The sequence below is a fragment of the Misgurnus anguillicaudatus genome, chromosome 21 (assembly GCF_027580225.2).
Source record: "Misgurnus anguillicaudatus chromosome 21, ASM2758022v2, whole genome shotgun sequence".
In the NCBI taxonomy this organism is placed as follows: Eukaryota; Metazoa; Chordata; class Actinopteri; order Cypriniformes; family Cobitidae; genus Misgurnus; species Misgurnus anguillicaudatus.
Window position 1 is genome coordinate 35,302,625 of NC_073357.2, and position 18,199 is coordinate 35,320,823.

An 18,199-nucleotide genomic window follows, 5' to 3' on the forward strand; every position below is an offset into this window, starting at 1 on the left:
TGGCCCTGGCCCGAAGTGTTCAAGCCCTACCCGACCCCAGCCCGACAATGCCTGCAATCTTTTCAGCCCGACCCCAATCTGACCCGAGACCAATATCAATCACTTTTAAGCTCTCTCTGACGCGCACGCTCTTATTCTTAAATAACAACAGGTAGTAGTCTAGGCAATAAAAAACAAGGTAAACGAGGTATATATCAAACTCACGCACTACTGTGGTCACCTGAATACGAGCCATTTTTCCTGTATTATCTGTGTATGTTACCTCACTTTTTGTTGAGCAGGTGTAAGGTCTGCTAAGGGTTCTCAAACTTTTTGCGGCCACTCTGGCCACTACGCCTTACAGGGGAGAACATTTTCCAAGGACTCTCTTAAAAATTTAACAGAAAGCAAATTCTCCTCTAAAACATTTTTTATACTTGTTTGATAATGATCTAACTTCTTTGTAAGACTGTTGCTTTGTTACATCTGGACCCAACAGTTATACTTTTGAAATATCAACAGTAGCAAGACTGATATGGTTCTTACCGTGGGTTCACACCAGCCGCATTTGAAGCGTCAAATTTGCGTCTACCACGTCTAGTTGCCGCTGGAACATTTTGAGTTTACTCGCTTTATTCAAGTGTGAAATTTCTAGTCATTGAGACATTCACGCGGAAATTCGCATCATGGGAGGGGCTTCTGCGACTCCACTCACATCCTGTAATCACGTCACTACTAGAGCAAGCTCCTGATTGGTTAACGCGGCGCGTTGGCAATGCTCAATTAACATTGAAATCACTCGCGCTTTATGCCTCTACCGCGGCTGGTGTGAACGCAGTATTAGACATAAATACACCCTTCTAAAAAAAACAGACCCCCTGGCTAAGCATTGAGGACCACCAGGGGTTCCCGGATCCCACTTTGACAACCCCCGTTCTAGACTCTCGTCCAGAGGCCACAGTGTTCAACAGAAGCAACAAGTGTTTAATTGACCTGACCCATCTCATTCTTTAATCTAGGCAGAAAGGTTTTATATGGACTTGGTGCTGTTCCTATAAATGTGCACCGTGGTATTTGTTGACATTTCCCTAATCTGTCTTCCCAGGGTTTAACCATCAAGCCTTTAGTGAAATGGTTGAAAGTGCCACGCAGCACAAACAGAAAACCCACCATTAACGAAGAGATCCACGAGCGTGTAAGTCAATATCATTCATTCTCTCTGTAAAATCTATCTGTCTGCCTGCGGTGAAATGTGTGAGTGATAATGTTGACCTTGCTTTCTGTGCAGAGCTTGTGATCTGATGACTAAAGCGGCAGCATCACGACTGACATACTTACTTTTTTCTCTCACTCCAATGAATTAATCATCAAAGCCCCTTTTTGCCTTTTTGTAAATAGGTGTGCACACACGACCCCTTGTCGTTTACCCCCGTCCTTTTTCTAAAGGTTCTGTGCCCTCCTGCATGCACACACTGGGACTCAGAGTTACCTGCTGAGCAAACTAAAGCCAGAGCTAAAGATAAACTGCAGTGTCGATTAGATAATGGAAACGTTAGATAAGAATATACAGAAGGAAGTGTTTGAAAAATTGCTCTCGGAAAAGCAAAAAGCAGTTATGTCATCTTTTCTCTGAATCAGACCAGCCCTTTCCCAAAACTGATGATGATTCAGGCTTACGTGGGTCTAAATAAAATAAAATAAAGGCTAACGTTGCTTTAAAGGGAACATTTCATAAAATGTCAAATAAATCTTTGGCGTCCCCAGAGTATGTATGTGAAGTTCTAGCTCAAAATACCCCATAGATCAGGGGTGTCCTGTCCACACTTTTTTGGATGGTGATCTACTTTTAAAATGATAAACTTGACAAAATCTACCTGCTAAAAACACTGTTAAGTATTTGTATAACACTTAAATTAAATGCTTGTTAGGACTATATTGCATATATCTCTACATTGAGATGGGCTGTCACCATTATTCTATTCTTTTTGAGGATTTAAAAAAAATCCTTGGGTACATGTCGAGTACTCCTTAAAATAGCGGAGATGCGGTTTAGTAAAACAAACTAGAAAATGATATCAGTATCAGAAGCATATAAATCAACGTTACGCTGCCTCTCTTTCTCCCTCTCTCTCTCGTTTGCTCGCTCCCACGCGTTCACACACACACACACACCGTGCACATGGATCAGCTCCTGCGTGAAGACAAGAATGCGCATCTTATAGACAACTATAAATCTTATGCCGGCCTGGCATAAGATTTATAAAAACTAGGGCTGTCAAAATAAACGCGTTAATAACGCGTTAACGCAAATTCATTTTAACGGCACTAATTTTATTAACGCGCGATTAAGGCAACACGCAATTTCTGTTTGACCCACAGCTGGATGAATTGAGACGTAGCAAGTGATTGGCGCTGTCTAGATGAGTCGGAGCTTTTCATAAAAATAAGAACATTAAGCTCTTGTCTAGCGAATCCAATGCTCTAAATGGTATTTAAACATCTAAAATGCACGTTTTCTGCACGTGCAGTTTTCTTTATCTGCACGTTTTCTGTGAGGTGTACCGTCCCAAATCCATATAAAAGCAAAGATGCATCTTCTTTCACTTTTTAGTTTCGTTTTAAAAAGCATTCAGAAATTATAGAAAATAGACTGCAGGACTTTCTTGATGTTAAAATAATTATTAAGAGAGATAAAGTTCGGGATCTGAGTGATGTTAAAAGAGTTATTAAGAGTGACAAGGCTCAAAAGCGATGTCTGACGCAGACGTCTGAAGCGCATGCACACAAACACGCGAGTGCGTGACACTTCGTGCTATTTATACGCATCTTCAGGAGACTGGGCTCGATATATATAGACATCTAACACACAATTACAGGTTTAAAAATATCTGTTTTGACAAGAATTCATGCAGGTATGACCTATAATCTGTTATATCTGAAGTGAATGTTTGGATTAACTGTTAAGGAAAAGTATCTGTTGTGTCATTATATTAAACCCTTGCATTATCTTACAGTGTTAAAGTGGTCTGTCTCAATGTCAAAATTAAACAATAAAAGAAAGGCATATATGTATATTGATATTGTTTTTGCTCTGCATTAACAGGTATAGTTCTGTCATGCTTTGTCAGATTCCAACAATTGTTCCAATTGTTTTGAAGTTTTTTAATAGAGAATGTTAAAATATAAATGACACATTTTTGAAAATTTGCTTATCCCAACTCAATTTGCCAGCACAGGTCACAAATGATGCAGCAGCAAACAGAAATGGAGAAAGAACAAGGTCTTCTAAAGGCAAAAACATTTATAAAACTATGGCTGATGGTTCTGTTGAAAATGTAAACAGGCTGTTGTAGACATACATTTGCATATAGCATATATATTATCCAAATCCATGCTGATTAGAGCATTAAAATCTTAAAAAGTGTTACATTTAGGTAAATTTAGAACAGATAAAAATGTGCGATTAATTTGCGATTAATCGCGAGTTAACTCATAAAATCATGCGATTAACTGCGATTAAATATTTTAATCTATTGACAGCCCTAATAAAAACACATTTGCGAAGAAAGGCCAGCAACTCAAAAAGACTTGCGTGTTTCACAGTTACTCTAATGCTATGTACACACCAAACGTGTAGATTACTCGCGTGATTTTACTTTGTGTCATGAAAATTTTTCGCTTGAGTTGAATATTTTCAATTTGATCGAAGGTGCATTTGAGGCGAATAGCGCGTGTTTTCGCGGCAATCACGCTGCCCAATTTGTGTCATTCGCATCACCCTGCGCGAGGATGCGTCTGGTCGTGTCTTTGCATTGACTTTGTATTAGGGATGCTCCGATCAATCGGCCGATAATGCTTACTATGCTTCTCAATGAATTACAGCGAAATGCTGCTACATCCAAAAACCAGGGGGCGCTCTCGTGCAGAAACTCAAAATGTGCCGTAGACGAAGAACAATACACACGCAGCTATGATGACACGCAGCTCCAGGAAATGTCTTAAGGATATATTTATATTGCTGTTCTTCAAACCTTTTCAGGTATTTTCATGATAATACAGAATATGTTTAATAATTATGTTTGATGAGTGTTGCTTTTTCAAATGCATGTTATAAACGACTCAAACTAACAGTGATTTTAGATCGATAAGGACTTACTGATCAAAAGCCATAGTACATGAAATAGCTGTAAAGAAGATCGGCTGTGCGATTCAGAATAGTTATCGGCCACGTATTTTTAGTGGAGATCAGCATTAATCGGAGCATCCCTACTTTGTATAAAATCTACTCGCGCAAATCGTTGAACTCGCGTTTGGTGTGTATACCCCATAACTGTGGGTTTACACCAAACGCGAAGCGTGCAATCGCATCGCGTTGCTCGCCCTAGATTACTCGCGGGATTTATCTTCGTGTCATGCAAATTTTTCGCTCGAGTTGAATAGGCGAATAAGCGCGTGTTTTCACGACAAACGCGCCCCCCATATCACGTCATTCGCATCGCCCCGTGCGAGGACGCGTCTGATCGTGTCTTTGCATTGACTTTGTATGTAATCTACTCGCGCAAATCATTGAACTCACATCTGGTGTAAACCCACAGTAAGACCATAATACCATTTTCGTGCGTGGAGCAGCAATTAACTTATGTGCGATCTACCGGCATTGCCTTTGCGATAGACTGGTCGATCGTATTGGACACCCCTGCCATAGATCATTTATTATAGCATGTTAAAATTGCCACTTTGTAGGTGTGAGCAAAAATGTGCCATTTTTGAGTGTTTCCTTAAAATGCAAATAAGCTGATCTCTGCACTAAATGTCAGTGCCGTGGTTGGATAGTGCAGATTAAGGGGCGGCATTATCCCCATCTGACATCACAAGGGGGGCTATTTTTTCACATGCTTGCAGAAAATGGTTTACCAAAACTAAGTTACTGGGTTGTTCTTTTTCACATTTTCTAGGTTGATACAATCATTGGGGACCCAATTATAGCACTTAAACATGGAAAAGTCAGGTTTTCATAATATGTCCCCTTCAACACTATACTATTTTTGACAGTAGTGTTTTGTGCTAGAATTTTAACTGCTCAAAAAATATATTTCAATAACCAAAACCCTTTATACAAAACATTCATTGATTTGTATGCATGTCTGCAAAGATGAAGATTATGAAAACTTATGAATATTAATAATGTACAGAATCGCTGAGCTTGTTTGTCCTTCTGTCTTTTAGGCCTTTGACCACATTCTGACAGCTGTTGAGGACATTGCTGGTCTGAATGGCTACCATCACTGGAGGGACAAGTAAAGATGATAACTGCATCCATTCATAATACTATATGCAGCATCTGTTTCATTGCGAAAATAATGCAAACCCACATGTCTGGTCTTTTAGGTGGGAGCAGTTTGACAAGAACTACTTGAGTAAGTTCCTGTTGAGGAAGTCTGTGTACCACAAGAGTGAGCTGTGGGAAGCCTATCAGAAAATCAACATCAGAGATGCCATCAGTGTCATTGATCAGGTATTATTTTCTTAAACATGAAGTTGTAGAAGAACATTACATGTTGCCATCTAGTGCCATCTTTGTGCTTCAAACTTTGACCTCAAGGTGGCACCCACGCTTAAATTTGTATAAAAAACCTCACATCTGTGCAGTTAAACTGCTTTAGTTTTCAACAGCTTCCACTCTATCAAGTGTCTGTTTCCTCATTCGGTCTCATTCACACCTGTGGATTATAGCCGTGAACAAGGATACCCTGAAAGCTTTTCTCAGACTCAAGAGAGTTGTTGAGGGATGAGGGAAGGATAATTTCCCCTTTGTTATTTAGCCTGACGCCAGGGTGTCTCTGCAAATACTGGCCCTTTGTAGGCACCTGATACAGGTCGACTGCATCATTGAAACCATCTACAAATACTCATCTGCAGAGATAGCATCATACATGGAGAGAGAAAGAAGAGGGAAGGAAATGTATAGACTGATTTTAAATCACATTTGGGAATCAGAATTTCACAAAGCATTAATTAATGTGCTGTTGTGATTGTTTCGTGACACATTTTACACTTATAAATTTGTAGTTGAAAGTCCTGGATATTTATTGTTATTTGTGTGTGTGTGTGTGTGTGTGTGTGTGTGTGTTTGTGTGTTTGTGTGTGTGTGTGTGTGTGTGTGTGTGTGTGTGTGTGTGTGTGTGTGTGTGTGTGTGTGTGTGTGTGTGTGTGTGTGTGTGTGTAAAAGATGAAAGTTTCAGCCTATCTCTCCATCTCAACTGCACAAAAACTAACAATGTTCAAACAATGTTTTCATGAACTTATTTAAAATGTTAAACAAGATTTCTCTTACATTTGAAACAACAGAATTATTTTCTTAAACAGAGCGATCTTATCATGCTTGATCACAATAGTTTTATTTAAAACCTGGTGGGAGCAATGCCAATGTTTTTCATACAGGACTTGCCTCCCAGTGAGATCATTTCCTGTACCCTTGGGTTTTATAGATCTCAGCTTCCTGAGAGGAGTTATCAAGCTATTATTAGCACAAGACTGATTGGGAAACCTTGATCTTTACCGCTCTCTGTCTCTCTCCACCCAGTGAAAAAGCACATCATTACATGGACAGAACACAAATAACAAAAATTACATTAACTTGGAAAAAAAACTTTTTGTTAGCACATTACAGTAAGAATTTTTTAACATTAACAAATGAACAGACAATGAAAAATACTTCCATAGCATTTAGTAATCTTTTTCATTTTAATGTCAACATTTACTAACACATTTTTAAATCAAAAATTGTTTTGGTTAAAGGTGCAGTGTGTAAATTTTAGCGGCATCTAGTGGTGAGGTTGTGAATTGCAACCAACGGCTCAGTCCACTGCTCACCCCTCGCTATTGAAACGCATAGAGAAGCTACGGTAGCTGCCACTGGAAAACATGTCATCGTCAGACACAACTTAGTTAAAAAGTTTGTCCGTTAAGGGCTTCTGTAGAAACATGGCGGCACAAAATGGCGACTTCCATGTAAGGGGACCCTCGGTGTATGTAGATAAAAACGTCTAATTTTAAGGTAATAAGAACATAACTATATTTAATTTACATATGTTATTAACATAACATTATGTTAACATTATTTTGCCTTTCTGTGAAAAGATCCTTCTAAAAAGTACACACTGCACCTTTAATGCACAATAAACTAAGATGAACAAACAATAATATTGCTATTGACAGAGATTAATGTTAATGAATAAAAACTTATTGTAAAGTCTTAATTTGTATTTTTAAAGTCACATTTCTGCAAGTTCAAAATGAAGTGTGTGTATATGTACATTTTGTCTGTTGGACATTCTTTGCTTATTTTCGAAGCACTGATAGGTCAATTGGTAAGAGAGCTGAAACAGACTGTGATGAAACCATGATGCCCATGCATGTCAATAGAGATTAGTTAGCCATTTGCCAGAGTTATTTGTGGTAAGTAAAACTGTCTGTGGGGTAAATGTTCAAAGCTTGCTTATTTGAAAGGAGATCTGGTTTCCATCTACAGGGCACAGCCATGAGGGCCAGAGAGAGAGAGAGAAAGAGCGAGCGAGAGAGAGATAGAAAGGCCGCTAAATGAACCTTCGTCAAAAATGTGATAATGATATCAACCTCATGGCATTTATTAGACATTCATCAAATACTTTCGCTTCAAAACCACTTAATCCCGGCTTCAGGCCATTCCGAAATACAGCGTTCTAAGCAGAATTAATTGAAAAAAAATGCTAATTTATTTTCTGAGCCGATGGTGTAGGGGCAGCTCTCCGACATGTGGTGCTTTCGCACTTTCGGCGACCCAAGTTCGATTCCCGGCTCGTGGCCATTTGCCAATCCCGTACCCCTCTCTCCTCCCTGTACTTTCCTGTCCTCTCCTTACACACTGTCAAATAAAGGCAAAATGGCCAAAACTAAAAAAAAAAGCTAATTTACAAGAAAACATGTCAGATGCACTTTTAGAGGGTTTTGCATCTGAGCTCTTGAATTGATTCTGAACTGTAATTGAACTACTTTTTAAAATAACACTTAAGAATACTTCATTTTAATTGGCTAGTTGCTGCATTTTCTGTCTTCTCAATGTGTTATGTCCACGTATTTATATTTTTTATATATTTGGCAAGTAAGTTTATTTTGTGAACATGACTGGCTGACTGCACAGTAACCCTCACTTGATTGACTCCTAGATGTGGGTCAGCCAATCAAAATCAAGCATTCAGCATGCTGTGACACAAAAGTTCACTATTTGATGCTTTCTCAGTAGGAAATCTTTCTGTTTCTCTCAGGGTGGGAACGTGTTGACCTCTGCTAGACTCTCTCTACCGTCAATGGCTAGCAGAACCTCTTTCCCAGAGGCCACAAACGTTACCAACTACCTGTAAGTAATCAGTGTGAGAATTATGTTTGAGGACACATTTTTAGACTTTAAGAGGGCAATTTGTTGGGGTAATGTGTGTTTGAGTGTTCAAAAGTGTTTACGTAGTGTACATGTGTATGTTTGTCTCTGTATGTGTGTTCCCTCAGGAGAGAGAACGGCAGCGGGGTGTGTCTAGACCTTCAGGTGATTGACACAGTGCCAGGAGCCAAGATAGAGGAGGAATCAGAAACACATCATGTACTTGCAGTAAACCTCTACCAACCCAGGAGACGGGTATAAAACAACACACAGCTTCAATCTTTCTTTCTATTATGATTTTTTGAATTTAACATTGGATGGAAGTAAAATAGGCGTCATGTTTAATACTTTGATTGCATCAACGTACAGTAACTCTCCTCTGTTTCTGCAGTACCAATCCCACTACAGTCGCCACTTCATGACAGTCGGTGACAAAGAGAGACAGGACAGGGAGGTGTTTCAGAGGAATATGCGTAAACGCCTCGAGTCCTTCAAATCCACTCACTACAAGCGCCACAAAAAGGACCGCAGTCAAAAAAAGGCAAGAGTTAGACACCTGAGCTGAGTTAGCTGGACCTGAGAAAGGGCTACTGAATGGTAATCCATGAGAAGCAAGAATGTGTGTGTGTATAAGGTCACAGTTACCCAAAGGCAATGTTGAGACGAGGCTAAAGTGTGTTATTACTTGTAATTATCATGAGTGATGGGTTGCTGGTTTGTTGTGTTAAAGATAACTTATCTTTGTCCTTTGAAATTGCATTATTTTCCATCTCACTTCTAATTAATTAAAAATATTGAAACTTATTACAGCAGAAAGGGTCAGATACTAAAGATCAAGACATCAATGATAAACCCCGGCGTAATGTCAGCTGGCAGGACAAAGGTTGGTCACTAGATGTACTTGGAGAGAATAAGGTTATGTTATTTAATTTTGTGTTGTATGTAATGTGTTTTTGTACACACATCTGCAGATCCAGTAGTGGTACCACTATGGCTTGATGAAGACAAACATTCTGAACCAGATAAAGATGAGGATGTGGGCATCACTTTTGTGGCTCGCAAGACCCCAGAAACACCAAAGGAGAGACCAAAATCAGGTGAAGAATGAAGATAGTTATGTCTATTATCATAATAAAGAATGACAATTAAAGGGGCCATGGCATGAAAATCTGACTTTTTCCATGTTTAAGTGCTATAATTGGGTCCCCAGTGCTTCTATCAACCTAGAAAATGTGAAAAAGATCAACCCAGTAACTTAGTTTTGGTAAACCATTCTCTGCAAGCACGAAAAAATTAGGTCATTGAAATGAGGCTCTCCTTATGATGTCATAAGGAGATCTTATTATAATAATATTGCCCCTTAATCGGCACCATCCAACCACGGCACAGCCATCCAGTGCAGAAAGAGAGAGAAAATAATTGACAGCACAACAAACCACCATCATTGTGATCAATGTTTGCACTTCATCTACTCATTTGCATTTTAAAGGACACACCCAAAACGGCAGAAAGTGACAATTTTAACATGCTATAATAAATTATCTAAATGGTATTTTAAAGGTGCAGTGTGTAATTTTTAGAAGGATCTCTTGACAGAAATGCAAAATAATATACAAAACTATATTATCAGGGGTGTATAAAGACCTTTCATAATGAAACGTTATGTGTTTATTACATTAGAACGAGACCTTTTTATCTACATACACTGAGGGTCCCCTAACATGGAAGTCACCATTTTGTGGCGCCATTTTTCTACAGAAGCCCTTAACGGACAATTTTTTTTACTAAGTTGTCTCCGACGATGACATTTTTGTCCGGTGGCGGCTACCGTAGCTTCTCTGTGTGTTTCAAAAGTGAGGGGTGAGCAGTGGACTAAGCCAATGGTTGCAATTCGCAACCTCACCACTAGATGCCGCTAAAATTTACACACTGCACCTTTAAAGGGACATTCCATGCTTTTTTGAAAATATTCTCATTTTCCAGCTCCCCCAGAGTAAAATATTTGATTCTTACCGTTTTGAAATCCATCCAGCTGATCTCTGGGTCTGGCGCTAGCACTTTTAGTATAGCTTAGCACAGTCCATTGAATCTGATTAGACCATTAGCATCACGCAAAAAAACCCCAAAGAGTTTAGATATTCTTCCTATTTAAAACTTGACTCTTCTGTAGTTACATCGTGTACTAAGACTGACAGAAAATTAAAAGCTGCGATTTTCTAGGCAGATATGGTTAGGACTATGCTCTCAAACTGGCGTAATGATCGGTGACTTTGCTGGTGTGGCATGGCTGCGGCAGGCGTGGTGATGTTATGCACTCCCCTGAAAATAGTCCCCTGCCATTGAAAGTAACCAAGGGGAATAGCATATTTTCAAAAACGTGGAATGTCCCTTTAAGCTAAAGCTTCATATATGTGCTTTGGGCCCAGCAAAGATTTATTTGACATCTTAAAGTAATGATAACCTACCCTTATTATTTATGTCCTCTTTGTTTCTTTCGGTTCTCTTAGTGCCAGCTGCAGTGGATGTGTGTCAGAGCCCAGTTGCAGCCCCTCCTTCACTCACATGTGGAGAGAAAAACCTGCCGTGGAAAAGCGGCACGGGTTCCCTCCCTCCCTGTGTATCTGTGGAGGCCACTAAGATTATTCCTATAGACCTGCAGCAGGCCTGGAATCAGAGCATCTCCTCTCTGGAAAGTCTGGCTTCTCCGCCTGCTGCTCCAGAGCCTCTGCACCCACGTGTGAGTGCCCTCTCATGGCTGGGTGGACCCCTGCGGACCCCTGCAAAGGGGAAAAATGGTGCTGGTGGTGCAGGATCAGTAAGAAGTACAACAGCCCAGAGTTTAGGGCAGTTCCAGTTTCCTACAAGAAAGGAGGAAGAGGAAGAAGGTGGCCTCTCTCAACATCAGCAGGAAATACAGTCACTAATGTCGTCTTTAAGACCCCCACCGCCTGCCGCTCAACCTGCTGGAAAGAGAAGAAACCCTTGTGTTTATCTTAGGAGTCTGGTGACAGTGCCACCTTCTGGTGGGCAGCCACACAGCAGGAAACCCACCCAACTGTAGAAACTATATCTTTCCTATTGTTTCTTATCAATCATCTTACTGCAGGCACCATTTTATAGCCTTTTCTGGCCTGACTTTATTTTTTCACTAAATTGTCACTTTTTAAAAGACTTTATAATTTGGTTTAATTTTTAGCACAAATAGTTTGTAGTGTTTGCTGAGAGTCAAATGCTTGTGTGTTTGGCAATTTCTCTCACACAGAAAAACCATTCCACTTCCTGTTTGTTTATTTGTTCATTAGTTTGAAGTCCTCTGCCCTCTATTATATACCTGTATATTTCTGAGTGTCACAATCTTAAGCTATTGAACATATATAAGGCTCAACCACATTCCAAAGACTTTTTGGGTGTGCCCATAAAACAGTGTTTTCGGTAAACTGTCCTCTCTTAAGCCCCGTTCAGACCGCCAGTGACTTGCAGCGGCAGAGTGACATGATCTTATTCATCTGAATGGAAGCTTGGCAACTTCCGGTGACACGAGCGAAAGTGACTATTGGTGACAGTATGTGGCCGTGTCCAGCGACGCGACATGGTTGAGGAAAGTTTTACTCTATGCAAATCATGAGCGACTACCAATGAGAGTGAAGCACCCACGTCCTTCATCTCTCGTGAGTTGCAGTAGCCAGTACTAGTTTGTTTATGACAACCAGAATTAGGAACGCCTCCTAATGACTCCTTGAAAGCATTCCTAATTCTGGACAACACACAGTGAGAAAGTTGCTGGTGGTCTGAGCGGGGCTTTATTCAGCCCAATCATTAAAGTGCACAGAGCAAATTGGCATTTCCCAATGGCTTACATTTGGGGTGGGACTATTTGTTTGTCTTACCAATGGCAGATAGAGTGGGTGTTTAAAACATGTTTGGAAACTCAGACCAATTTTACAGTTTAATCCCACTAGTAAAATTACAAACAGAAATTTGCTTTTACAAAATTACACCAATTTGCTTTCATGTCACAGCTTTAAAATATCACTCAAAGGAGAAGTAGTGATTTCAATAAGGGGTCCTACCTTGGCCAGGACCCCCTTCCTGTCTTGGCCAGGACCCTAATGCAAACGAGATTTACATTTTTATGTAACCATTTTTTTGTCTGGTTATATAAAGGTTAAATAAAAAAAAGACTGGCACAAAAAGTAACAGGTATGAAGAAAGCACATGACCACATACATCCTCACTGTCTTCAGTTCTACTTGACAGCCATTATGTTTATATTAATTTTAACATTTTATCATGAGTAATTTATATGGAAGCTTTCAATAGATTTAGATATGCATAACTAGTCCACACCCACTAGAGCAACAGATTATTAGGTGACAAATAATTTATGATGATTATTATGTTAGGATTCACAAAATAAGGGTGCTTCAGAAAAAAGCATTTTTGACTAAACGGTTCCATAAAGAACCTTTAACATCTGAAGATTATAAAAAGATAAGAAAGAATTGGTTCTTTGAAAAACCGTGACTAAAAGGAGGAACCAAAAATGGTTCTTCTGTGGAATTTTTAAGAGTCTACCAACTCCTATGCAGCTCATTACCTGTTCTCTGTTGTTTTGTTTTACAAAATAGTGTTGTCTTAAGTTTTTTTTTTTGTTAGTTATTAATGTAATTATTTTTTGTTATTTATGCTTGTCTTTCATTTCTGCTGAAGTTTTTTATATGTAATTCAATCTACAAAGACAAAATAACCAAAGTGTTTGCTTTTACTTCTTTATTTTGTAAGCTTTATTATTTCTATGTGATACAATATTTATTATCACAAACATAATCAATCCTTTAAAATCACTTTGTTTGCTTTATCAGTAGTAGGGGGCTGGAAAACTGTCACTGTGTTAATATCTGTGCCTAATCATACAGCAGGTTAGATGTGCTGTAGAATATGTATATCATTTACAGAGAGAATGCACAGACTCATGTATGTAATCTAATGTACAATTATTTCAGTGAGGTTTGGTGTGTCAAACCATATGCAGTCAATGACTTTTGTTTCAATGAATTCCAGTTCGCCTCTATTTGCAGTTCTTATTTAAAGGAAAACACCACCGTTTTTCAATGTTTTGCTGTGTTCTTGCCTCAACTTGGATGAATTGATACATACCTATCTTTTGTCAGTGTGTGCACTTGATCTTTGTGCAGCGCGTTGTGAATGTGTTAGCATTTGGCCTGGCCCCTTTCGTTCCTTGGGATCCAGGCAGGGATGCATTTATTAGCCACCAAACACTTCCATGTTTTCCCTTTTTAAAGACTGTTAGATGAGTATACGAGTAAGTATGGTGGCACAAAATAAAACAGGATTTTTAAGCAGATAAAAAATGAGAACTATATTGTATGACGGAAGAGCACTTAAGCCGAAAGTATACTAGGGACGTCCGCGTATGCGCGCCGTCCGCATGACGTCATTTTTGTCATCAAGAGGGTCCGCGGCCGGCCGCGCGGACCGTCCGCGTGCAGCCCAAAATTTGAGACCGCACGGACAGTGCGCGTACAGTCCGCGTACGACAGCGCATGCGCGTGAACATATTTAGACAGGGCACTCCACTATAAACAATTATACAAAGGAAATAGACAGCATTTGCACACACACTATCGTTTTTCTTCTTTAACTTTTACTTCTTCCAAGAACAGAAAGCCCTGGAGCATGTTTGTTTGATTTTTGTTCTTTGTTGTCTTATTGTTTGTTCTAAACTGTGTTTGCAATGGTGGATCAGTTACTTTTCTTCACCTATCCTAATGTTTTAATGTACTGTAAATGTCGCCAAATCAGTGCTGCCCTGACCGCCTGTTAGACTAATAATTTGAATAAGAAATCATTTAAATTGCGTATAGTGTCGAACGCGGCCATCCGCGTGTAGCCTCGGGGACTATACTCGGAAAGCTGCGCGGACGCGTGCGCGCGCGAGCCGGACGCGGACGCGGAAAAAAAGTATACCCGGGCCTTTAGTTTGCAGCACTTCAACCTCGGGCACAGTAATATTAACAGAAGTTTGAGTGAGAGGGGAAGTAGTCAGGAGTAAAAAAAAATTGTTTACTTTTTTTTGTGCCACCATGTAACTACTCATGTAACAGTCTTTGGGTGGGGAGGACATGGAGGTGTTTGGTGGCTTCTGGATTCGTCTCTGTTTGGATCCTGAGGAGTGGATGGGGCTGGGCTGGATGCTAGCACATTTAAGACGTGCTGTGCAAGGTTTGGGTGTACGCATTGGGGGGGGATAGGTGTGTATTAATTTGTCTTAGGTTGAGGTGGGAACTTAGTAAGACGTTGAAAATCTGTGGTGTTTTCCGTTTAAGAATGGCAAATGCATATGTCTTACGTTTATTGCAGTGTATGACTTATTTCTTTATGATTGTTAATATATCTTAAATTAATATTAAAAATAGAGAATTTGGGTTTTGCACTTTAAATGAAAAGCCATTTAGCCCAAAATGCACCTGCAGTGTGGTACCTACCACTTGCTGACCCTTTGTTTTGTTTTTGCTGTATTGTTGTGTGTATTTTTGAGGATTGTTGTGCCTTGGAAGTGACTGTGGTAGAAGCAGAGAAAGAGTTGTTGTTGATCTATATTGTGCCTGTAAACAGTACGGAGCGATTCTTGTCATGTTAGCAGGAATATTGTCCCAATCTTTAACCACTTGAAATATAACTGATATTTAATTAAACAACCAATAAATTAAATCTGAATATTTAGTTCTTACATATTTTCACATGTAAATGTTTTTATTTTTGTAGGTATCCGGAAGGTATCTGTGTGCCAAAAAGTGTGTTTTGTATTGTTTCCAGGAATAAATTTAACAAAAGACAGGAAACCCCTATATGGATTATAAAAGTTTTTGTCACCCTAATTTACTGTTTTAAGATAAATATAGATGCTTGTATAATCTAGTCTGTGTCATTTTCAGCTGGTCTCCGCTGTTCTTTCATCAGAAACCCCGTGAAGGAAATCTGTGGTCAATAATAAGGTTATATTTAAATTTAAGCCCAGAGTCCCAGTGGTGCAAGCAGGGCTTCCATTTTCAGCCCTCAAAAGACTGCAACACATTTATGTGCTAATGTGCCATTTTCCTTTCTTTGAGCTTTGAAATAGGTTAAAGCTATTTAAAAGTGGAGACTTCAGACTGTTTTCACAAACTGACTTGACCTAAATAAAAGAAAAGACAAAAATATATTACTTGCACAAAGAACTCTTGTATTCTTGTTAATAAATTAATTATATATGAAGATTTTTGGTTTATATATAATTGGTATAAATATAATTTTTTGATTGTGCATTCCAATTATAAATCAAACTGCAGTTGGTTTGTTTTAATTTAAGCCTTCATAACTAAAAAAAAAAATACAGCTAGCTACGTAGCACAATAAAAACATGATAACAGATTAATAAACAGGTTTTGACAAAACAAATTACAAAAAAATTATCTCGTGTGAATTCAAGTTATGTAGTTCCTTGTTTTGCCAGCAACGTAATTTAGCGCCTTAATATATGTATGACGTCTTCGAGCGCGTGCTCACATTCAATCTGAATTTACAGTCGAAATATTATTTTCATAAACAAACATTTAACGTTTTTAACAACGTTTTGACGCTTTAAGTCACAGACTTAGCATTTTTACCTCGATAGGAAACCAGGAAAATGCACCGCCATGTTTCTGTCGCCTCAGGTAAAATATTACAAATTTCGTTTTGTCTGTTAGAACTTTACAAACGATGCATTTTAGTATGTTAAATATGAATTTATTTTAATGAAAAACATCTATATTGCAGTAATAAAATGTAATTGGAATCGTTAAGTTAGACGCGTAGCAATAGCATTATGTTTTGTGGAGTTTCGTGTATTGAACACTGAACTTGTAACTTATCCTTTTTCATAAAGTTTCTTGTGAGAGCACTTTGATTCTTCACAGTTTGGTATACTTTTCTGAGTATCTGGCAAGTAGAAATGTTGCAACAACCATTTCTTTTGTAGCCTAAGTTATTTTGAAAGAGTGCTTATGATCTGTTATAGTGCTGGGACTCTGATGAAGGATGGCTGTCGTCATTATGAAGCCCCTAGAAAACCACTTGAAATATGACTGATAGTTTGAAAAGAATGTAGTTGGAGATCTTCAGGGCTCAGTACACGAGCTCAGTCAGGAGCAGGGTTTTACCAGGAATTTAGTTGTTAATTTGTTAGCTGTAAGTGCGTATTAACTCTGGTAAAAGCCTGATTTAGTTGATTTGAAACCCTAGTTTTGCTGCACACCAGGTTTTCTTTATATGTGACATTTAGTATATGTACTTTGCTTATCCGTCTGTATATTCTTTTAGACAGGCATCAAATCAGCGCCTACTTCTGTACTTACGTTATGTGAAATGAGTAGTATGCCTGAATACTTAGTATTAAAAAGACAGTGGGGAATAGGTGGATGGTCTACTGCAGGTGTCTACACTTTTTCCTCCTTGGTGAGCTACAGTCCTGCACACTTCAGCTCCAACCTAGCTCCAACACACCTGTCTGTAATTATCAAGCAATCCTGAACACCTTGGCTGTGTCCGAAAGCTCTAAAAGGAGGGCATCAAGGCATGTCCGCATGCAATGTTAAGTGTACTTCTAAGATACCTTCATTGCATTGTCTGCAATTCTATGCGTGGGCCGTGCACTAGGAATGTGATTGGTCGATTTTGAAAAATAAAATGGGGGCCCAGGAAGCAGCTGGGGCACAAATTTAGTGTAAATAAAGTTATATTTTTACTTTTTATGTTGTGTTTCCATTTTAGGATTTACAGCAGTAGTGTAGGGTTCACAGTAGCTGCCGTTCTTTGTGCAGGCGTCGAGGAACGTAGCTGTTATTTCAGGGTTTAATGGCGGGGCTATCCGGGGTAGATTAGAGGGCAGTACATACAGCCAACTTCTTATTGGCTGGGTAAAAATTGTTCCTCCAGGTGGAAAACGTGCTTACATTTTTAACAGACACTTTGCTTTGTTACTGTGCAGCAGATCGTCCAATATCTGTCTGTTTTGCCAGTGGGACCTCCAAACTGAGAATTGGAAATTTCCATGCTGGATCACCAAATGACCTCTACAAGTTCTGTGGATGATGTGGGTTTTTGTTTATTTAAATAGTGCACAGTATACACACATTTTCATGTATACCAAGTGAATGAGGTTTTGCCATGCTAGCACTGCTGTCTTATTAACCTCAGTGCCAAAACCATTAATGGTTACATGATATATTTGTCTTGTACAAATGTATGATGTGATTTTCAAAGCAAATCTATTGTAAAATATGTCATATCACTCCACAATGTTTTAAAACTACAGCCTTGGGCCGTGTTTGCCCTGACATCTCTGTGTAGATAATCACTACCTGCAATTTTTTTTACTTGGAACTATCTTCTTGCATGTGGCTGCTTGCTGGGATGGATTTTTTTTAGATTGCATAACAAGATTGCTCGCCCTTTGAACATGCCAACAAGGAGGCATAGATATTGAGCACATGTATTGCAAGCTTATATTAGGGTAGATTTACTCCTGTTTAGATTTAATAAAGCGGGACGTATTCAAATGAATCATCTAAGACTAGGGGTGTAACGGTACGCAAAAATCACGGTTCGGTGCGAACCCCGGTTTTGAAGCCACGGTTCGGTTCATTTTCGGTACAGTAAGGGAAAAATGCAAACATTAAACTGCAGGTTGTTTATTACTATAAACTTTTTTTTACAATTTGTTTACACTTTTTTTAAACACTTTTTATTAAAATATAACACATAAAA

General features: G+C 39.0%; 2 protein-coding genes across 9 annotated transcripts in view; both read left to right on the top strand.

Moving 5' to 3' along the window:
- The window catches only part of slc9a5 (solute carrier family 9 member A5), a 36,685-nt gene extending 24,130 nt beyond the window's left edge, over window positions 1-12,555 (top strand). For 2 of the 4 annotated variants that reach the window (XM_055205089.2, XM_055205107.2), the window contains exons 8-16: window positions 1,085-1,174; window positions 5,206-5,276; window positions 5,368-5,494; window positions 8,283-8,374; window positions 8,521-8,647; window positions 8,784-8,933; window positions 9,203-9,275; window positions 9,364-9,489; window positions 10,900-12,555. In XM_055205089.2, the coding sequence (XP_055061064.2) occupies window positions 1,085-1,174; window positions 5,206-5,276; window positions 5,368-5,494; window positions 8,283-8,374; window positions 8,521-8,647; window positions 8,784-8,933; window positions 9,203-9,275; window positions 9,364-9,489; window positions 10,900-11,453 (1,410 nt within the window). In that variant the 3' untranslated portion in view covers window positions 11,454-12,555. Of the gene's footprint in view, window positions 1-1,084; window positions 1,175-5,205; window positions 5,277-5,367; window positions 5,495-8,282; window positions 8,375-8,520; window positions 8,648-8,783; window positions 8,990-9,202; window positions 9,276-9,363; window positions 9,490-10,899 lie in introns of those variants that run through there. The other 2 variants (XM_055205099.2, XR_008644433.2) reach the window with 2 other exon arrangements.
- Window positions 12,556-15,919: 3,364 nt separating this feature from the next.
- The window catches only part of plekhg4 (pleckstrin homology domain containing, family G (with RhoGef domain) member 4), a 103,409-nt gene continuing 101,129 nt past the window's right edge, over window positions 15,920-18,199 (top strand). For 2 of the 5 annotated variants that reach the window (XM_073859017.1, XM_073859019.1), the window contains exon 1: window positions 15,921-16,107. In XM_073859017.1, the coding sequence (XP_073715118.1) occupies window positions 16,090-16,107 (18 nt within the window). In that variant the 5' untranslated portion in view covers window positions 15,921-16,089. Of the gene's footprint in view, window positions 16,108-18,199 lie in introns of all 5 variants that reach the window. The other 3 variants (XM_073859020.1, XM_073859022.1, XM_073859021.1) reach the window with 3 other exon arrangements.